At 39.8% G+C, this 17,428-nt stretch overlaps 2 protein-coding genes across 2 annotated transcripts; both read right to left on the bottom strand.

Annotated features, from left to right (window-relative positions):
* Positions 1-1,539: 1,539 nt before the first annotated feature.
* Positions 1,540-4,342, bottom strand: npy2r (neuropeptide Y receptor Y2). The gene is made up of 2 exons (XM_054743737.2): positions 4,207-4,342; positions 1,540-3,709 (listed from the first exon to the last, which is right to left on the bottom strand). Exon 2 carries the CDS (start codon positions 3,693-3,695, stop codon positions 2,601-2,603), a length of 1,095 nt encoding a protein of 364 aa, XP_054599712.1. The 5' UTR covers positions 3,696-3,709; positions 4,207-4,342; the 3' UTR covers positions 1,540-2,600.
* Positions 4,343-10,448: 6,106 nt separating this feature from the next.
* On the bottom strand, positions 10,449-13,548 carry LOC107388449 (lecithin retinol acyltransferase). Its single transcript, XM_054743738.2, has 2 exons — positions 12,873-13,548; positions 10,449-11,183 (listed from the first exon to the last, which is right to left on the bottom strand). The coding sequence occupies exons 1-2, from the start codon at positions 13,356-13,358 to the stop codon at positions 11,028-11,030; spliced, it is 642 nt and encodes a 213-aa protein (XP_054599713.1). The 5' UTR covers positions 13,359-13,548; the 3' UTR covers positions 10,449-11,027.
* Between the last annotated feature and the right edge of the window lie 3,880 nt (positions 13,549-17,428).

The following is a 17,428-nucleotide window of genomic DNA, read 5'->3' as shown; positions in this document are numbered from 1 at the left end:
TTTTCTACAGAATACAGCCATGTATTAAAACTGTGTTGTGTAATAGGATATCTAATAAATGGCATCTGTTGATCTGGTGAACAGCTGATAACTAACTCTTTAAACATTTGCTCATTATATGCTGGGAGATTTATGTGAAGCAGGCTAAAGGCTAATGTTGAGCTAACAATGCTAACGGTGAATTAGAAGCTCTAAAACTTTCTCAAGCTACTTTTTCAGTCACCAACATCTTGATATCGCAGCAAAACGTTGAATTATGAATCAATTGTTGCGTTTCACTTCCTTTAATTAGACGTCCAGAAATACAACAGCAAAATAGCAGACAGCCACACTTCCTCCAATGCAGGTGGATTATTACCGTAATAACTCAGTGCATATACATGCACTTCTAAGTTGATCTAAAGTAATAAACTGGGAGCCTTTTACCTAGGTTACATCAGAAAAACTAACTGTCGAATGTTTGTTCGACATACACCCTTTCGTGTGGAAATTCTTCCGGTTAGCTTATAGCAACACAGATAGTAAACAAACGCTGGCGGGGTGAAGTAGACAAAGTTAAAACAAGATCTGCACAATGGCCGATGGAATGGAAAACAGCAAGGCTGTAGCACCGCTTATGCGGTTTGTACTGTACTGTTTGATGGGGTTTCACATGTTACTTTGTGGCAATGTTACTATTAGAAAACTGCTTCCGTTGTCTCATCACTACCAGAAGTTACTGGTATCAGCACGATTGAACCGTTTACATGCAGATAAAGTTGGTTACCACTCGCATTATATGATTGCCCAGTTTTCCTTCAGCAAGACTAACGCGTTTACATGCATTTAAAAAAAACAACGTCAGTCCAGTTAGGGCAAAAGTTTTGTTTTCTGATGTAAACACACTGAGTGTGGTAAGTGTTCCCTACTGTAAAACACCCAATAATTCTACCACCAGATATGATATTTATTTACTTATCATCTTACTGTGTGAGACTCCTTTTTGCTTGCCAACTAGAACCTTCTGGTGCTGATTTGTAACCTGCAACAGCCGTGAAACCCACTGAACTGCAGTGAGAAAGTGATTTTTTTGCTCAGGAAAAGACCAAATTTGACCACAGGATTTCATTCTTCATTCCGACATATTGCACCTTTAAAGCCCATAACAAAAAGCATGTAAACAACATCTACTTATGTTATCAGTGATATGAATGTAAATCCAATGAAAATGTTATTTGTTTTTATGAGTCATTACATTGAGTGGTCTCTGATACTTTGTAGTTGAAGTTATGAGGTTCAATTACTTAATTTAACGTAAGAAAATACAGAAATTATTAAGACACCAGCATGCAAAAAAGATACTGAGCAAAAAGAAGGTGAACAGGAGTTCACACAAAAGTTGATTTTGTATTATAAAGGAATTGTCAACCATTTTGAAGCAAATGTCTATGTAAAATGTGTAAACAGCTATTATCGTTCTCATTTTGTGTAGTTTCTTGAATGGCCTCCAAAGATTGGAAATTTGCATACTGCAGGATTGATAAGCGAAAGGCTGCTCCTATTTTGTGAAAGATTAGTTTATCATTTTAAATTTGACCATGATAAACCATTTTTAAACATTTTTGTGCATCATTTTTTTGTGTAACAAATGATTCTGCCACATTTTCCCTCAGCCGTTAAACTATTTAGCAGTTTCTTGTAAAAAAAAAAACATTAACAGATTTGTCTCTGTGACTGTATATTAAGTCATAAAGTCTGTAACAAAGCTCACATGGGGGAGCGGGTCCTGAATCCTAGCAAAGCTTTTAGGGAAAAGGGATGTGGATAATTCCTGCACAGAGCGGGTCTGCTGTTTGTCATCTGTGCTAATAATCATCACAGCCCAGAGCAAACAAACTGAATAAATCTAAGTTTGATGCATTTATTGTATGACTGAGAACTTCTGGTCTTTTGGGGATGGCTTCTGAACGTAGCTTAACTTTTGTTAACGAGCAGTTGAGGAATGTGATGTCTGTAAGTAAACACCAAGTATAAGTCAACATTACACCCTATAAGTACAGCATAAAGACTAGCATGGAGAAATATTAGAGGAGAAACAAAAATAAACTTCAGATTTTTCAAATACCGGTACTTATTTCTAAGCATATTTGTGGTATCAGAGTTAGCTGTATTTATATTTCAACATGTTCTGTGTCATAATTACAATGCATGTTATATTGCTTAACCTATTTTATGTATGGCTGCTAAGTCAGTCTTTAAAATAATAATTAATGTAAAAATGAAATCATGTTATACAGCCATGCCCAGAAGTTACACCAGCTTTTATAGTTTTGTTTTACGTGATCAGAAATCTTTATCCATCAGCTGTCAGAGCTGATTTTCTAATTCTGTCATTTTTAGTGTTGCAGTACTTTCGCTCTGATCCAAGTTAAGCTGCAATAAATCAGTAGATCTAATGTTCCCAGAGAAAAAAAAACCCAACAAAGATAACACACGCCAACATAATCCATTAATTCTCAAGTTTAAACTCGAGTTTTCTCCGTTGTTCTGGTAATCATGTTCAGTTAGCCACAAAATGTTTCAAATTCTATGTCCTCATTTCACACAAGTGAGGGGCCAAGTCAAACGTTGGTTGACCTGAAGTCGGAGCACTCCCTGTCTTCGTCTTTGTGTTTCTCTCTGGTTTTGGTGCTTCTGTATCCAACACCAAAGGGTCGGTAACACTTGACCACAGATAAAAAGGCAGTCCTGTAGCTGTTGTTCATCCACCCATACAGAATGGGATTGATGCAAGTGGAGCACATGGCTATGATGTGGAACACGGTGAAAAGCAGCTTGAAGTCCTTCATGTGCAGCACAGCACTGTCTATGTCAATCGCCAGCTGGAACGCATGAAAAGGCAGCCAGCTCACAGCGAACAGCACCACCATGGTTATCATCATCTTGGTGGTCTTCCTCCTTCGCTGGTGGTCATTCCGACCACAGATCATGTGCTTTTTTAGCTTGTTCCATATGCGAATGTACGCTACAGAATTAATGGCCAAGGGTACGCCGACTTGAACCAAAAGCATTGACATGCTGTAGATGCGTCCGTTCATGCTGCTCCCGGGCCACTTCTCTGTGCACACCTGAATAGATTCATCTGGGGAAAGGTCGAAGGATCCGTACTCCCTGAAAATGGCCAGCGGACTGGCGAGCAGGGCGCTGATGGCCCACGAGAACCCAATGACCACAGTGCAGATGTCTTTGGACATCTTGGTCTCCATGTGGCGGACGATGCTCCTGTACCGATCCAGAGCGATGATGTTCAGCGTGATAGTGGAGACGTGCACGGTCATGCCCTGAGCGAAGGGCAGCATGAAGCACAGGACCTGGCCAAACATCCACTCGTCATAAAGCGTGTAGACTAGGGTGAACGGCAAACACAGCGTGTTCACCAGCAAGTCAGCTACAGCCAAGTTTACGATGAAGAAGTTTGTCACTGTCCGTAGATTTTTAAACTTGTAGACAACGTAAATCACCAAAGAGTTTCCAGTCACGCCAAACAAGATGATTGTGCTGTAGGCCAGGATGAGAATGACCTGAACTCCAACCAGCTTTGTGCTGTCATCCAGTGTCAGAGGGTTCTCATCGTTCAGAGGAAAGCAGCAGTTAAACAGCGTGGCTTCGAGCTTGGAATCCACTTGAGTCGTGTTTGGCTGATCTGTTGTGTCCATGATGAACGGTCAATCTATGCAACAAGAGGGAATAGTGACCAGTGGACACTGAATAGAAGAACACAGTATTTCCTGATTTGTCCCAAAGTGGGTCAATTTGGGTACCAGAAGCAAATTTAACAGGAAATGTATGTATGCTAATTTAACACAAACAAAAAATATAAATAAATAATCCAGTCTCTACAGCAGGATTCTAGTAGGCCACAAAACAACAGACTGGTGATGGAGAATGAAAAATAAAAACTTACATTTTCTTTTTTTTTTTTCATTCAGCAATAAACAGGTACATAAATAAATAAGAGTTTGTTCGGGATGCAGCATCTCCAACAAACACCAGTCAAACATTTTCCTTTGCATTAAGATCTTCTGAGAACATCCTGAATCTGACTGGTGCAGCTGCTACACTTTCCAGAAACCCCTCAGCTACCTGTCAGAATTCACTAGAAACTTAAATATCGCATTTCTGGAGCCATTAATCACTGTTAGGTTAAATATTACGAGATCAACTCACCTTAGAGCGCAGAAAAAGCATTCCCGATTCGCCTCATCGTTTGCGATTTGCCACAAACTTTTATTTTAGCGCGTTTCCGGTCGCTTTCCGAGCAAACAAAACGATGTAAACCAAATTAAAAGACAATAGCCTATAGCCTCTGCGCGCTGCGGCGCGGCGTCTCCCGGTGCGCACTGCGGTCCATTTGGCACTGAGGGAGTCCTGAGCGCTATGGGAGGCAGGGAGAGGAGGATGAGGCTGAGGGGACACGTCTTCTACTCAGTCACGAAACGATCAAACAGAAAAGTGATGGCTCTTTGGATCACAATGTAGATTTCTCCCTGGAGGAGTTTAAAATATCAATCAGAAAGAGCGCAGAAAGCCACCGATTGAATACTTTAATAAAGTCATATGCATTAAAATAAGTCTATACGTATATGTCTTCTTCCTATAAATTCCTTCGGATGACATAACAAAGCACATTTTAGCTTTTTTTTTTTAGTTTATCTCTTAAAAATGACAAACATCATATTTCAGCTTATGTATGTTTAGACCTTGGTGCAGCTGATATATGTCTTCCAACTGAACCGAGTCTCTTCTTTAAGGAGAACCCGTCACAAGTGTTCCAGTCTGGAATCATAAATTATGTAGAGCACTTGTTTCCCTTCAATTCAAACCCATAACTTCTCTGCCCAGTAAAATATGACTCGCACGTCATCCGTTTTCTGTCCTGCTTCATCCTGATGAGGGTCCCTGCGGTGCTGGAGGCTCGCTGTCACTGGAACCAGAGGCGTGATCCACCCTGAGCAGGTCTCCAGGCCATCACAGAACCATGACAGAAATAAAGTAAAACTTTTTTTTCTTACTGCGCAAAAGCTGCAAATACTTTACCTACGATGAACTACAGGTCTTTTATAGAAGTGATTTAAAAATAAAACTGCATTGAAATAAAATATTTATACATTTGATAAGCTTTTAGCTGATTTAAATTGGGAAAACTTTCAAAATACTTATATTTAATAGGATATTTTAGCTATTTGACCATTAGTTCTTTTGTGTAAAAGCTGCTGTAGCTTATTGAACAATATCTCTGTTAGAAATAGAGCTTCTATCCATCAAGACTGATGAACTCATATCATAATATGTTACTGCCATCTTAAATCATCTCCCAGCTCTACAGTGTCATAGTTCTCTGTGTGTTTTAAAGAATATGCACAAATACTAGAGAAATGGAGCAATAATTTCTTTTTACAGAAACAGCCAAAAAGCTAAACTGACGACAGGTAAAACGTTTATAAAATTACATCTTTCGAACCCTTGTGAAATGTTCGATAATGCTATTTTAAGACTAGCAGTTAGCTCATCAATCCTGCAGGATGCAAACTCTGTTTCTTTAAAAAGAGGCTGTTCAACCTTTTGACAGAAACGCATATTTGCACTGCAGATGTCTCTTTAAACTTGATATTTTACAACATGTTGAATCATCTTTAAGATGTTCTGTCAAATGAAGAATTACAAGCGGCCCAGGTTAAGATAGATGAGAGAATTAGCCATTTAAATAAGCCTAATTTATGCTTCTCTGTCAGCGCCTAGAAGGAAACATGCACAGGCATTGAGGGAGACATTGGCCTTCAGACTTCTCTGTCACCTGGAGAGTGTTGCAAAGCAATTCTCCTCCAGAACAACAGAGGGCGTAGTGGGGTATCCAGTCATGTATCTGGTCCAAGATTTACTATTGTGTTTTAATTGTGTCTTTTGTATTTAAAGGGACAATGTGTAGTTTTTATATTTAATCTCTAAAAATACCCATTAAAATATTGTTGAAAATGAATTTAATGATTCCCAGTTGTTGAAAAATATTGGCGGCTTCTTAACATTAACCCTAAATGTCTGGTCTAAAATGCATGGGAGTGGGTCTAAGTCTCTGGGCGACGACATATTAGATGCCATGTCTACAGGAGCCCTTGAAGACAAAATGCAGTTACTGATTTGTAACGATTCAAAAATTTTACCATTCATAAACGTTGTTTTGCACATTTACCTCTTTACTGGTTACCAGTGATGAAAGGGAGTCTGATGTTCTTGTTCAATTTTCTGAAGTTTGCACTCACTAAACTTTTGTCCACTGTTTTTTATTAGATCAATTCAATTCAAAGATACTTTATTAATCCCAGGGGAAATTAGGGAAATCTTATCTGTTTTTCCCCTAATATAGGACTAAACGGGATTATTATATTGCCACAGACAGATGCAGAAGGGTTTTCCGTTCTTGTTCTTTGCATCATTTTACACAAACACACACACAAACACACACACACGCGCGCACACAAACACACACACACACAAACACACAGGCGCGCGCACACACACACAGACACACACATGCACACACATGCACACAAACACACATTTGAAACTTTTAGTTTTTTGGAAAAATATGAACTTAATTTTTTTTCTATTTCGATTTTAGATTAGTATGATAACTATTTTTAAACCACAGTTTGAACTCTCATAGATCCATTCAAAACTCTTTCATATAAAATCGTTTCCCTACCATGTAGTGCTGTGTGTTAGCGTAAAAATATAGACCCAGTCATGATCAGCTTGTGTTGGTTGTGTAAATTCATTTCCTGTTGACAGAAGCAGAGAACCTGATGTACAAAGAAGAGAAGAGAAAATCTAATTTTGCTTTGTGGCTGCACGCTGAAACTTAGAGGCCAATTTTACAGGCAACAAAACCAGGTTACCTTTCCCATCTCAGCAGCTTCTGTGGACCTGCACTCACATGAATAAAACCTGTGACGTTCAGACGTTACATCAGCCTCTCTGAAATCAATATTAAGCCTTCTGCTCAAGATTAGTGGCTAATTATACTGGAACCCTGATTATCACCCTTCGTTAACATTTGTCTATTCATCAAGCTGAATTCCCAGGAAGTCTGACCCCACTGATTTTTATGTTTTAAGGAGATGTTACCGCGAGTACTTCAGGACTTTATACGTTACATTTATTATCAGGCAAAAACCTTCCACCTACTGGGAACTATCATCTCCAACTGGAAGCTAAATATCAGCTTGACTTTCCAGGGAAAAGAACAGCATAAAAAGCTCTACCTGTCACAGCTGATGAGGTTGCTTTTCTGTTAATTAAATCCATTTTGTCTGTTTTCTTGGTGCTTTTGCCAAAGACAAAGGGACATAATCTGATCAGTTAATTACAGGGTTGATTAAAAATAGGGACAGCAAAGTATACTTTGTTCAGAAAAAGAATAATACTGAGAAATTGCAAGCAGCCATAGCAACACTACTTGGTACAAATGTGTGTTTGTGTGCCTCTGCTCCATCCTATCAGAGCCAGGTTCCGTTGGAGGTTTCTTCCTGTTAAAACAGAGTGTCGCTACCTGCTTGCATTGTTTGGGGATTGCTGTAAAGTCTCAACACAAGTCAGTGACTCAATGTAATCTGCTGAGTTTTCTTATGGCTTTTAACTGATTTGCATAATAAACTGAACTCAGTGCTCTGATAAGCAGGTTCAATTGAAATGTTTTCTTCGTGAGGTGCTTTGAGACGTCCCTTGTTGTGATTTGGCGCTATATAAATAAACTCATTTGAACAAGCCCAACTGAATTGAAACTACAGCATGTCATCAGTTCCAAGAAGGTGAGTGACTGCAAACAGTCCTGTTGCCATGTTTCAAACACCCTTACGACCTTGAGGTTAGTCAGAAATATTGTTGTTGACCCGAAATAAACTTTAAGAGCTGCTCCCTTCCAGCTGTGTCACATCAGTACCAGTTCCTAAGAACGGCTTCTACTTGCCTTCTATTTTCACATTTTATACATTCAGAAAACAAAAATTATTCCAGAAACCATTCTTTGTTTGTCTTTATGTATTTGAGTTCTGTTTTCATGAAGCTATGCAAGGTTCTGAGTTTTTAAAGCAGCTGGAAAGCACTGCTGTGTGTTACCTGCAGCTGTGAAGCAATTTACTCCTCTTAATCTATTTTCTATTTGAATTGATTTTATCTGGACTGCAGATTGTTTCTACTTTCTCTGAATATTTTGAACAGCTTAGTGATCTGTGCACACATCTGAGCAAAAGAAAGCAAAGTATAAGTATGTTGAAATGAATGGGGGCAGGCCAAATGCTCTGCAGTGAAGACCAGTATGTTAATCTATTTGTTAGCGTGTGTGTGTGTGTGTGTGTGTGTGTGTGTGTGTGTGTGTGTGTGTGTGTGTGTGTGTGTGTGTGTGTGTGTGTGTGTGTGTGTGTGTGTGTGTGTGAGACCAAGAGTCAATATGTGACGATTCGGGATGCCCCAGCGCGTCAGGAAATGACGATCAGGGACACACTGATGACACACCGTCCCAGAGCGTTGGTATGCGATGCCGGTGGTGAGACGGACATTAGAACGACTTGTCAACTAGTTAACCTTCCCCTCACTCCAATCCTAACCATACGGTCACAGTTACTGAGGTTAGGATTGGGGTGAGAGGAAGGTTAAATAGTCGAATAATGTCCATGTGACCGCGGGCATCAAACACTGACGCCAGCGGGGCCACATGTCCCTGATCGTCTCCTGACATGCTGGGGCATCCCGAATCGTTATACATTGACGCTTGGTCCCACGTGTCATATTTTGATGCTTTGGGTGTTAGAATGTGTTGGTTTGTGTGTGTGTGTGTGTGTGTGTGTGTGTGTGTGTGTGTGTGTGTGTGTGTGTGTGTGTGTGTGTGTGTGTGTGTGTGTGTGTGTGTGTATGTGTGTGTGTGTGTGTGTGTGTGTGATTGTTTGTCCTGTGTGTCTCTGTGTTGCCCTGCGATGGACTGGCTCTCTGTCCAGGGTGTACCCTGCCTGATTGCCCATTGACCGCTGGAGATAGGTGCCAGCCCCCCCGCGACCCTACGTGGTCAAAGCAGGTTCAGAAGATGGATGGATGGAAGGAAAATCATCAGTGGTGAAACTCTTGTAACTTTAACCCAAAAATACTTCACCTTACATGCATTATTTCCTACAAAAGGAGACATATCAGGCAAAACTCACCTTTCACAGCCTTTTATGTCACCCCGACGGTCTCTACTGCCTGTAAAACATTCCAAAAATCCACCTGACACAAGTCACTTCAAAAGCCCCTGTTTGTGATGTCACATATGGGGAAATTAGACTAGAAACCCCTCTCACTTGGAGAAGCAGCAACTCCACTCTGAGCCCCTCCTGGAACAGAGATTTTTAACTTTGTGCCCAAACTTTTTTCAGAGTCGTAATGCATATCATTTTATCAGTAAAGTCCCTCTGAATCATGTTATATAATTTTTTTTTCAATTATGTACTTTTTTGGGAAGAAAATGGCATGACTGGCAACTCATGTTGCCAGTGGTCTCACAGCTTGTCAGTAGGTGAAATGTCACCTAATAACAGGAATAGAGAATATCGTCATAACCAGGGCCGACCATGGGGCATTATTTTCCTCGGGCAAAATTTTTCCTAGCACCCCCCCTGGAGGAGGGTCTGGACTACCAGCCTCTGGAATGAGAGGAGATCCATCTGCCCGTTTTTCCAGGACCTAAATCAATGTCAAAACATGCATATTATGCTATTACTCAATCTTCAATATCATCCCTTGTACATTGTCATGTTCCATATGTAGAACGTTCTGTAAAAGCAATATCCCACTTGAGTTTGTGATGATGGATTTCACCACTGTTGACCGAAGATTACTAGATTACCCTGAGTCATAGGTGTGTGTACTGGTTATGTAAGCTCTTGTGTGCAAAGAAAAGTGCACCCCCAGCTGCACATCAACATCTTCATTAGCTTTTCAACTAGCTAGCTATCGTTAGACTGTGAGATACAAGCTAATGTTTGCTAGCAAGAAAATGATGTATGGTAACGTATACAAATCCTATACACACAGGCCTTGGATACCTGTGAAGTTATTTAGCTTGGAAAAGTATTCTAAGAGGACTAAAATGAGCCATTGTACATCATTCCAATATTTTAAATAAGTAAATTAGGAGCGATCCTGCAGAGAGTTTTCCTTTAGTTAGCGACATGCTTTGTACCTATATTGTTGCCACTTACAGAAATAAGCCTATTAAGAAACAAATATTTATCTTGGGTATAATTTTTGGATGGAGGGTTACTATAGAGACTTGAATGAGTAAATTATTACAAATATATTTTGGGGCAGTTCATCTGAAATGTCTAAAAATGACCTGTTTCCAGGATGCTTTGCAGTCGCCATGTCTTCAGCAGGAAGGAGCAGGAAGCAGATGATGTCATACGATTGGAAGCACTTGGAAACAAATTTTTTTTAGACAAAGCTTTTGTCTAAGTTGTTTACTAACAAATAAGTGGAACATGTTGGGTTAGTAACACTGTAATTTTTTTATGTGAGTCAAAAATGACAGTGATACACTTTGGCAACAATAGTTGCCAGTGTGGCTACCCAGCCCTGAAACGGATCATTCTGGAAGGTACTCACAATGTCAAGAATAAAACTGCTGAAATTGCTTCATGTGAGATGGATTTTGTGCAAAGGGCTTCAGATACATATTTTGTGACGTCTGAACAAAAGAAAAGAAAGGTCAAGTCTGAAAAAAAGTCTAAACATGCCCCCCTTCATAGATCTGCCTTCCAGTGTTTCTATTTACGTTCTCTGAGCAACTAATGATTACACTTTACAAATAAACACAAAAATATTTAAGACGGTTTGACAGCACAATTGTTAAATCATACATATTTATTTTTTTGAAATTGTTGCCTTTAAATGCCACAAAACAAATGCACCTTATCAGTTTCATTGTATGGAACAGTTTGGGGGGGGGGGGGGGGGGGGGGGGTTTATGACGCCATCCAGATGGTGAAAGAGACGAGCAGGTTGAGTAGTAGCATCAGCGGCGTTGCACAGCCCAGATACAGCATGGTGCCGACTCCGCACACTGCTGTCAAACAGGCGCTCATCCTGCTGAATACAATCTTACGGACTGTTGTGCAGAACTAACAAAAGAAAATATATATTTTTATTTATTTGCGTTTGTACACATACACATATACATACATATGTATGTGTGTGTGTGTGTGTGTGTGTGTGTGTGTGTGTGTGTGTGTGTGTGTGTGTGTGTGTGTGTGTGTGTGTGTGTGTGTGTGTGTGTGTGTGTGTGTGTGTGAGCTGTTAATTTCTCCCAGTTTGTTGGCAGATTGCTATTTGGAAGGCCTCAGTTTTGAGAAATATGTGACTTTTTAATGGATTTATAAGCTAATGGCTACTTTGAATAGGGGCCAGAACTCTTTATTTCAACTCTGTCACTACTTTATGGTTATTTCATCAAATAAATTAACAAATTCCAGCTGGAAGTAATCCAGCTATGCCAGGCATGCTACAGCTTGCTGCTATTGTTTGCTTTTACAAATAACTATGAAATTCTTTATAAATAATCACATATTAAATTGAAAGATTCATATAGTGAAACTGCAAGTTTTACAACAATGGGCTGCTGTTACTTTTTAAAAAAGATGAAGGCAGTCTATTTTTGTCATTGCTATGCTTAGATTAGCCAAGAGCAGATTAATTTGGTCAAAACTAACCTTGGTGACTTCAAACTAAAGATTTTCAGAAAGCTTTCTGCAGCAAATGAGATATGTTATAACCATTCCACAGAATAACGTTTGTTTATTTAACTTAGCAAGTCAGTGGCTGTTCTTGGCAAAAAGTGACTCTATAAGGAGCTATTTGCATGAATCAGTAAAATTCCTTTGCACTCACGTGTCAGCGTGTAAGAATTTAAATCCTTAAAGTCATGTACTGGAAAATGTTTTTTTATTTGATTTTTTTACATAAGAGCCTGCAGCTTAGCACTGATCAACAAGAGCTTTTGAAATGCTTACTATTTATTTGTTTAAAATAATCACACATAGATATGGGGTTTTTAAACCTCTAATTCACCTCTACTAGAGGCAGTAGCGCCCCCAAGGGATGGCCAGGGGAGCCACGGGCACCCCTGGAAAACTGTTGACTGTCCCTCTGGCCCCTTCAGAAAAGACTGCCCCCACCCTCAATGAGTCACATTCCTCTTCTTTATTTAAGACATAATTTTAAAGCCAACAAACAAACAAACATGTCTATTTTAATAAAAAAAAATTTAATAATTGTACTGATTCATCATATAAATAAGTATTTGGCTAAGGTTCCCAATTAAAATAAAGTGTAAATCCCAATAGTTTTTGTGGATATTTTTGTAAAAACAGCAACAGGCAAATTTCACGGTTTTAAAATTCTACTAAAAGACATTTTCAAACAAAGACTGAAGTAACTGTTTGAAATTTTGTCTTTTTTCCAGAAATAATAGTTTTTCTTAAATTTGAGGTAAATGTGTTGGATGCAAAGGCCTTTTTGTATTTTTTAATGGAAAAGAATGACAGAACATTCAGTGCACTGCTAGGCTAAACATTCCCAGAGTTACCAGAGGAACCAATTTGGTCATCAAGTTAGGTTATTATCTCTATCATTTATTTTGCGAGCAAGAGACAGAATGACTTCCATTCTTCTTTGATCATAACTAATAGATTAAAACATTTAAACAGAATAAAATATGACCATGCAAGAAGCTAACATCCTCATGGGAAGTCACTGAATGGTTGCTGTTTGTGAGGCTAGGTGTCATTTAGAAAGATGCACAGTGATGTTACCTGGTATGTCTGGTAGCTTATGGCTATCCCATATCTGCAGTACATGACGTAGTGCTCGCAGTTGTACCACAGCAAGCTGTAGGTGACAGATCCCAGGAGCTTCTCAGCCCTTCGTGCCACCTCCTCTCCATCCAGTGGAGGCTGTCTGCAAGCTTTATCCATGTGGTTGATGAGAATATCCGATCCATAAGCAAAATCTGCCACCGAGTCCACTCTCACACTGGCCTCCTTGGTGATGACCCCCATAAGTAAACGATTATTTGTCACCATCTTGGCAATGGCGGATTTATCCTTGAAAACTGCAGGCAGGATGTCTGGAATTAAATGTGCCACCCGATCGTTGCCCAAGTAAATACCAAAGTGTGTGAATAAGGTCCGGGGCACCTCTAGCAAGTCGCCACGCTTGTACAGAGACAGGTCATATTTACAGTCTTCTTCCTTTTTGGAGGCAGCAAAGAAAAAGTTGAGCAGTTGGATGAGAAACATGATGGCAGTGAGGCAGACACACTTGATAGCTATGCTTTTATTAATGGTTGGAATGGGAGGAGCAGGACTGGTTAGTAGGATTACATACGGCTTAAGGCTCAAGGAAAGTTTGGACGGGGATAAAGGAGCTTTTTGTACTCGGGAGCTTTTTTTAAATGTGTTTCAAAACTCAAGCATTGTTTGCAGTGTATTAAGGTCAAAGCTCCTCATTAAGAAGATGAGTTAAAGCTTCTTTTCAAAGGTCACTATTACTGAGCCATCACTAACAAAAAGCCTTTGTTTGGGAGATTATCTGCATGATTTTATCATTCCTTGTTATGTTCTTTCTGTTTCTTTTCTGTTCCATTGCTCTTCTGCTCTTTTCCAGTGGCGGCGCCAGGGGAGGTGCTAGGGGGCACTATAGCTACCCCTGGATTGAGGTTGGTTTATGCTTGACGCGTCCGCGAGGTCCGCGCAGTGAAATTGCATCATTTTAACAACCACGCCCCTCCACCGCACCTCTGCACGGCCCAAATTTTCCGCATCGCGCACCTAGGAAATTTTCTAACCACGCGGACAGTCGAACGTGGAATAACATGGCGGACTGGCAAGAACTAGTATGGCAGAGGTTCGTAAATACAGACATTTGTATGATTCAGCTCTCAAAGATCACTGTGATCCAGGCACGTGCAGGGGGCAGGGTGCTTGAGACCCTGCCCCTTTTGTCCCATGTGCCCAAAGTGCCCTTTTTTTTATATTTATTTATTATGAATTTATTTTTACTTTTTTTTTTTTAAATTTCTGTTTGTGCCCCCTCAACAATAACAAAAATAATAATTAATAAAATTTCTGTTTCATAAAGTTATATAGCTGGCATGAGTCACGTGACCATACCATCTCTTCCTCACGCCAGAGCGCATAGCCGGTTACAACAAGCTGCAAGCACCCACGTTTTCTTCATGGCCAAGCGAGTGGTGCAGAGCTTTTAGGACATACGTATTGATTGGGAGAAATGGACTAACACCGGTAAGTAGGATGCACACTACTATACAAAGTTATTAGATTATTTTGTACATTATTAAGTTGTTTTGTGGCACTAGGTGTGTGTGATATATTACTAGCTGGGTGTGTGTCTGTGGCTGGGTACCGATTCTGAACCTCAGTAGGTTTAGGATTAACCAAAAACATTTTCTGCAGGTCTAGAAGCAGACTCTTGTTCATTGTTTATTTTTGTGGGGAACCCCCCCCCCCCCCCTCTCTCCCCGCCTTTTCCTTTCTCTTTCACCTCTGTCTCCGTGTCTGGTCGGAATTACAAAGCATTCAACAACAATAACAATAAAGTTTTAAGTATCAGGCGTGACATTAAAAGCAAAAGCTTTGATGCTCCACCTGAGAATAAATCTGTAAGGCTTGTCACCAGCATTCAGACATCAATTCTGCTTGCTTCACAGCCAGACAGGACACGGTAAAAAAATAAATAAATAAATAAATAAATAAAAAAGGATTAACCAAAAACACTCTGTACATAAGTACTTGTCTGAAAATATTTTTTCAATCTTAAATATTGGGAATTTGCTAATAAAATGTCATTGTTATTAACTAGGTACCGCAAAGTTGCATTCCTATTGCTGCTGCGTGTCACATGACTGGGGTCTCACACAGCCCTGCTTCTTGTTTACAGAATCACTTCCTGGTTCGCAGACTGATAACACTTGAACAAATTTAAAATTTAGCTACCTTTTGTGAAAGGAAATAAGAAAAATACTAAAGGTAACATCCGTCACAAGTTTTGTGTTACAAAATATTCAGTCCTTGTCTGTAAATTCTGTCCAGCGTTTTAGGGAACATAGTTTTGTTTTAGATTTTAAGGTTTCTCAGCCCTTCTGGTGGGTTTTATAGTTCACTAATACTATGCATATTCTCAAAATGTTGGAGTTTATATTTGCTCTCTTTTTGAATGCAGTGTATTAAAAACATTATGTTTTAAAGATGTACTTTTAAAAAAACTACTGTTTTCACAGCAAAATTATTTTATCTGTACAGTTCTCTGTTTTGCACAAAGTAGATAGTAAAACTGAATGAAAGCATAAACATTGTTTTATCCTTTATTTTTATTATAATTACTAAAGCACTATGATTAAAATAGTTTGGAAATATTCTGGATCAGCATCATGAAGCAAATTTGTGGCCAAATTATATAAAGTTAGTTTTCTGGAAAAGGAATGAAATGTCCCAGTATGTGTATGCATGAGTTTTACATGCATGAAAAAATATTTGTAAATGAATTATGATATATCATTGTACAGACGTGCCTCGTAAGGAGAGGAGGCGGAAGCAGCGACAGAAAGAGCTACATGAGGCAGCTAAAGGCAGTGGGTCCCTCACCAGCTGGATAAAAAAGAGTACAGGTAAGTTGCATCACAGCAACAAGTGTAGAAACAATAATATACACAACTGCAATGTTTTGATGCCAGAAAATGTTTTTTGTTAGCTACTTGATCATGGATTAGGTGCAAGACCTGTTAAATGTGAATAACTACATAAGTCATTCATACAATAGCTAATTTTGCCTTGTTCTCAGATGGACAGCAAGTGGAGAGTGATAGATCACATGAGATGGAAGACACACACACACACACACACACACACACACACACACACAACTCTTTCTGTTTATATTTCTGTCACATTCTTATCTCTGACATAAACTCCTCTATTATCCACTAATGTTTAGATTTCCATTTATTCACCACAGGCTTTGTCTCAGATATTTCTGTCTTACAGTTCTAAAGTTTTCACCAATTTTTGCCATTTTTTTATTATCTTACATTAATTTTGTAATTGACTAACATTTCTCCTCTGTTGGTTTTACTACCTACAGTCTGAGATCAACACAGCCTTGCCCTCCAGCATCACCAGCAGCAGCAAGAGGAGCAACCCTGCAACAGCTACATTGTACCCCATCATCAGGTAAAATAGGACAGCAATAGATCAGGAAGTGGAGCAGGTTGTCCAGTAATAAGAAGGTTGCAGGTTTGATCCTGACTTTAATCAGAGATTGATGCTGTTGTGTCCTTGGGCAAGACACTTAACCTGCTTTGCCTGCTGGTGGTGGTCGGAGGGACTGGTGGCGCCTGTGCTCAGCAGCTTCACCTCTGTCAGTGCGCTCCAGAGCAGCTATGGCTACATCATAGCTCATCACCATGAATGTGTTAATGTGTGTGTGTGTGTGTGTGTGTGTGTGTGTGTGTGTGTGTGTGTGTGTGTGTGTGTGTGTGTGTGTTGTAATGTGCCTTGGGGGGTTGTAGAACCCTAAGAAGGCATTATACAAATACAGACCATTTACCAAAACAAGTGAGTGTTGCTTTACATTGTCCTTATGTGGTAAGGATGCATATAATGATTTGCTTCCATTTTGAATTTCTAATAAATATGATTTGTTTTTCAGCCGGGTATACTGTGGTTATGTCATGGTGTTCGAAAATATTATTCTGTGTGCCCCTTTTTAAATTTGAGCACCTGCCCCTTCAAAGGTCTCTGCACAGCCCTGCTGTGATCAACATGTTAATAATTCATGGAGAGAAATTGCTCGCACTGTCGGAAAATATTAGGACGCTGTTAAAAATGCTGGAATACCATGTTGTAAACAACAGTAATTTTTACTTCTACTATGGTGTAGTGTTGGATGCATGCCATAGAGCTCCATGCTGCCCCCTACAGTTTGGGAGAATATTGGCTCACCGCAGAGACAAGCTGCATGAACCATAAACGCTGCAATTTGTGAAGCGCGTTCCAGCCGCGAGCCGCATCACCAAGCGGAAAGTGAATGCGTCAAGCATAAACCAAGCTTGTCATTGCACCCCCAGGTAAATATTAGATGTTTTTTTTTTACAATTAAATTTTAATTTAACGTGTGGATGTGATAATATTTGCATGGTGGTGCAGTTGTTAGCACTGTTGCCTCGCAGCACGAAGGTTGCAGGTTCGAAACTCGGCTGCGGCCTTTCTGCATGGAGTTGCGTGTTCTCCCCATGCATGTGTGGGTTTCCTCCGGGTACGCTGGTTTCCCCCACAGATCACAACACGCCCTG

The sequence above is a fragment of the Nothobranchius furzeri genome, chromosome 4 (genome assembly GCF_043380555.1).
Source record: "Nothobranchius furzeri strain GRZ-AD chromosome 4, NfurGRZ-RIMD1, whole genome shotgun sequence".
NCBI lineage: Eukaryota > Metazoa > Chordata > Actinopteri > Cyprinodontiformes > Nothobranchiidae > Nothobranchius > Nothobranchius furzeri.
The sequence above is the reverse complement of the archived record's forward strand: the minus strand, read 5'-3'. Positions and strand labels throughout refer to the sequence as shown.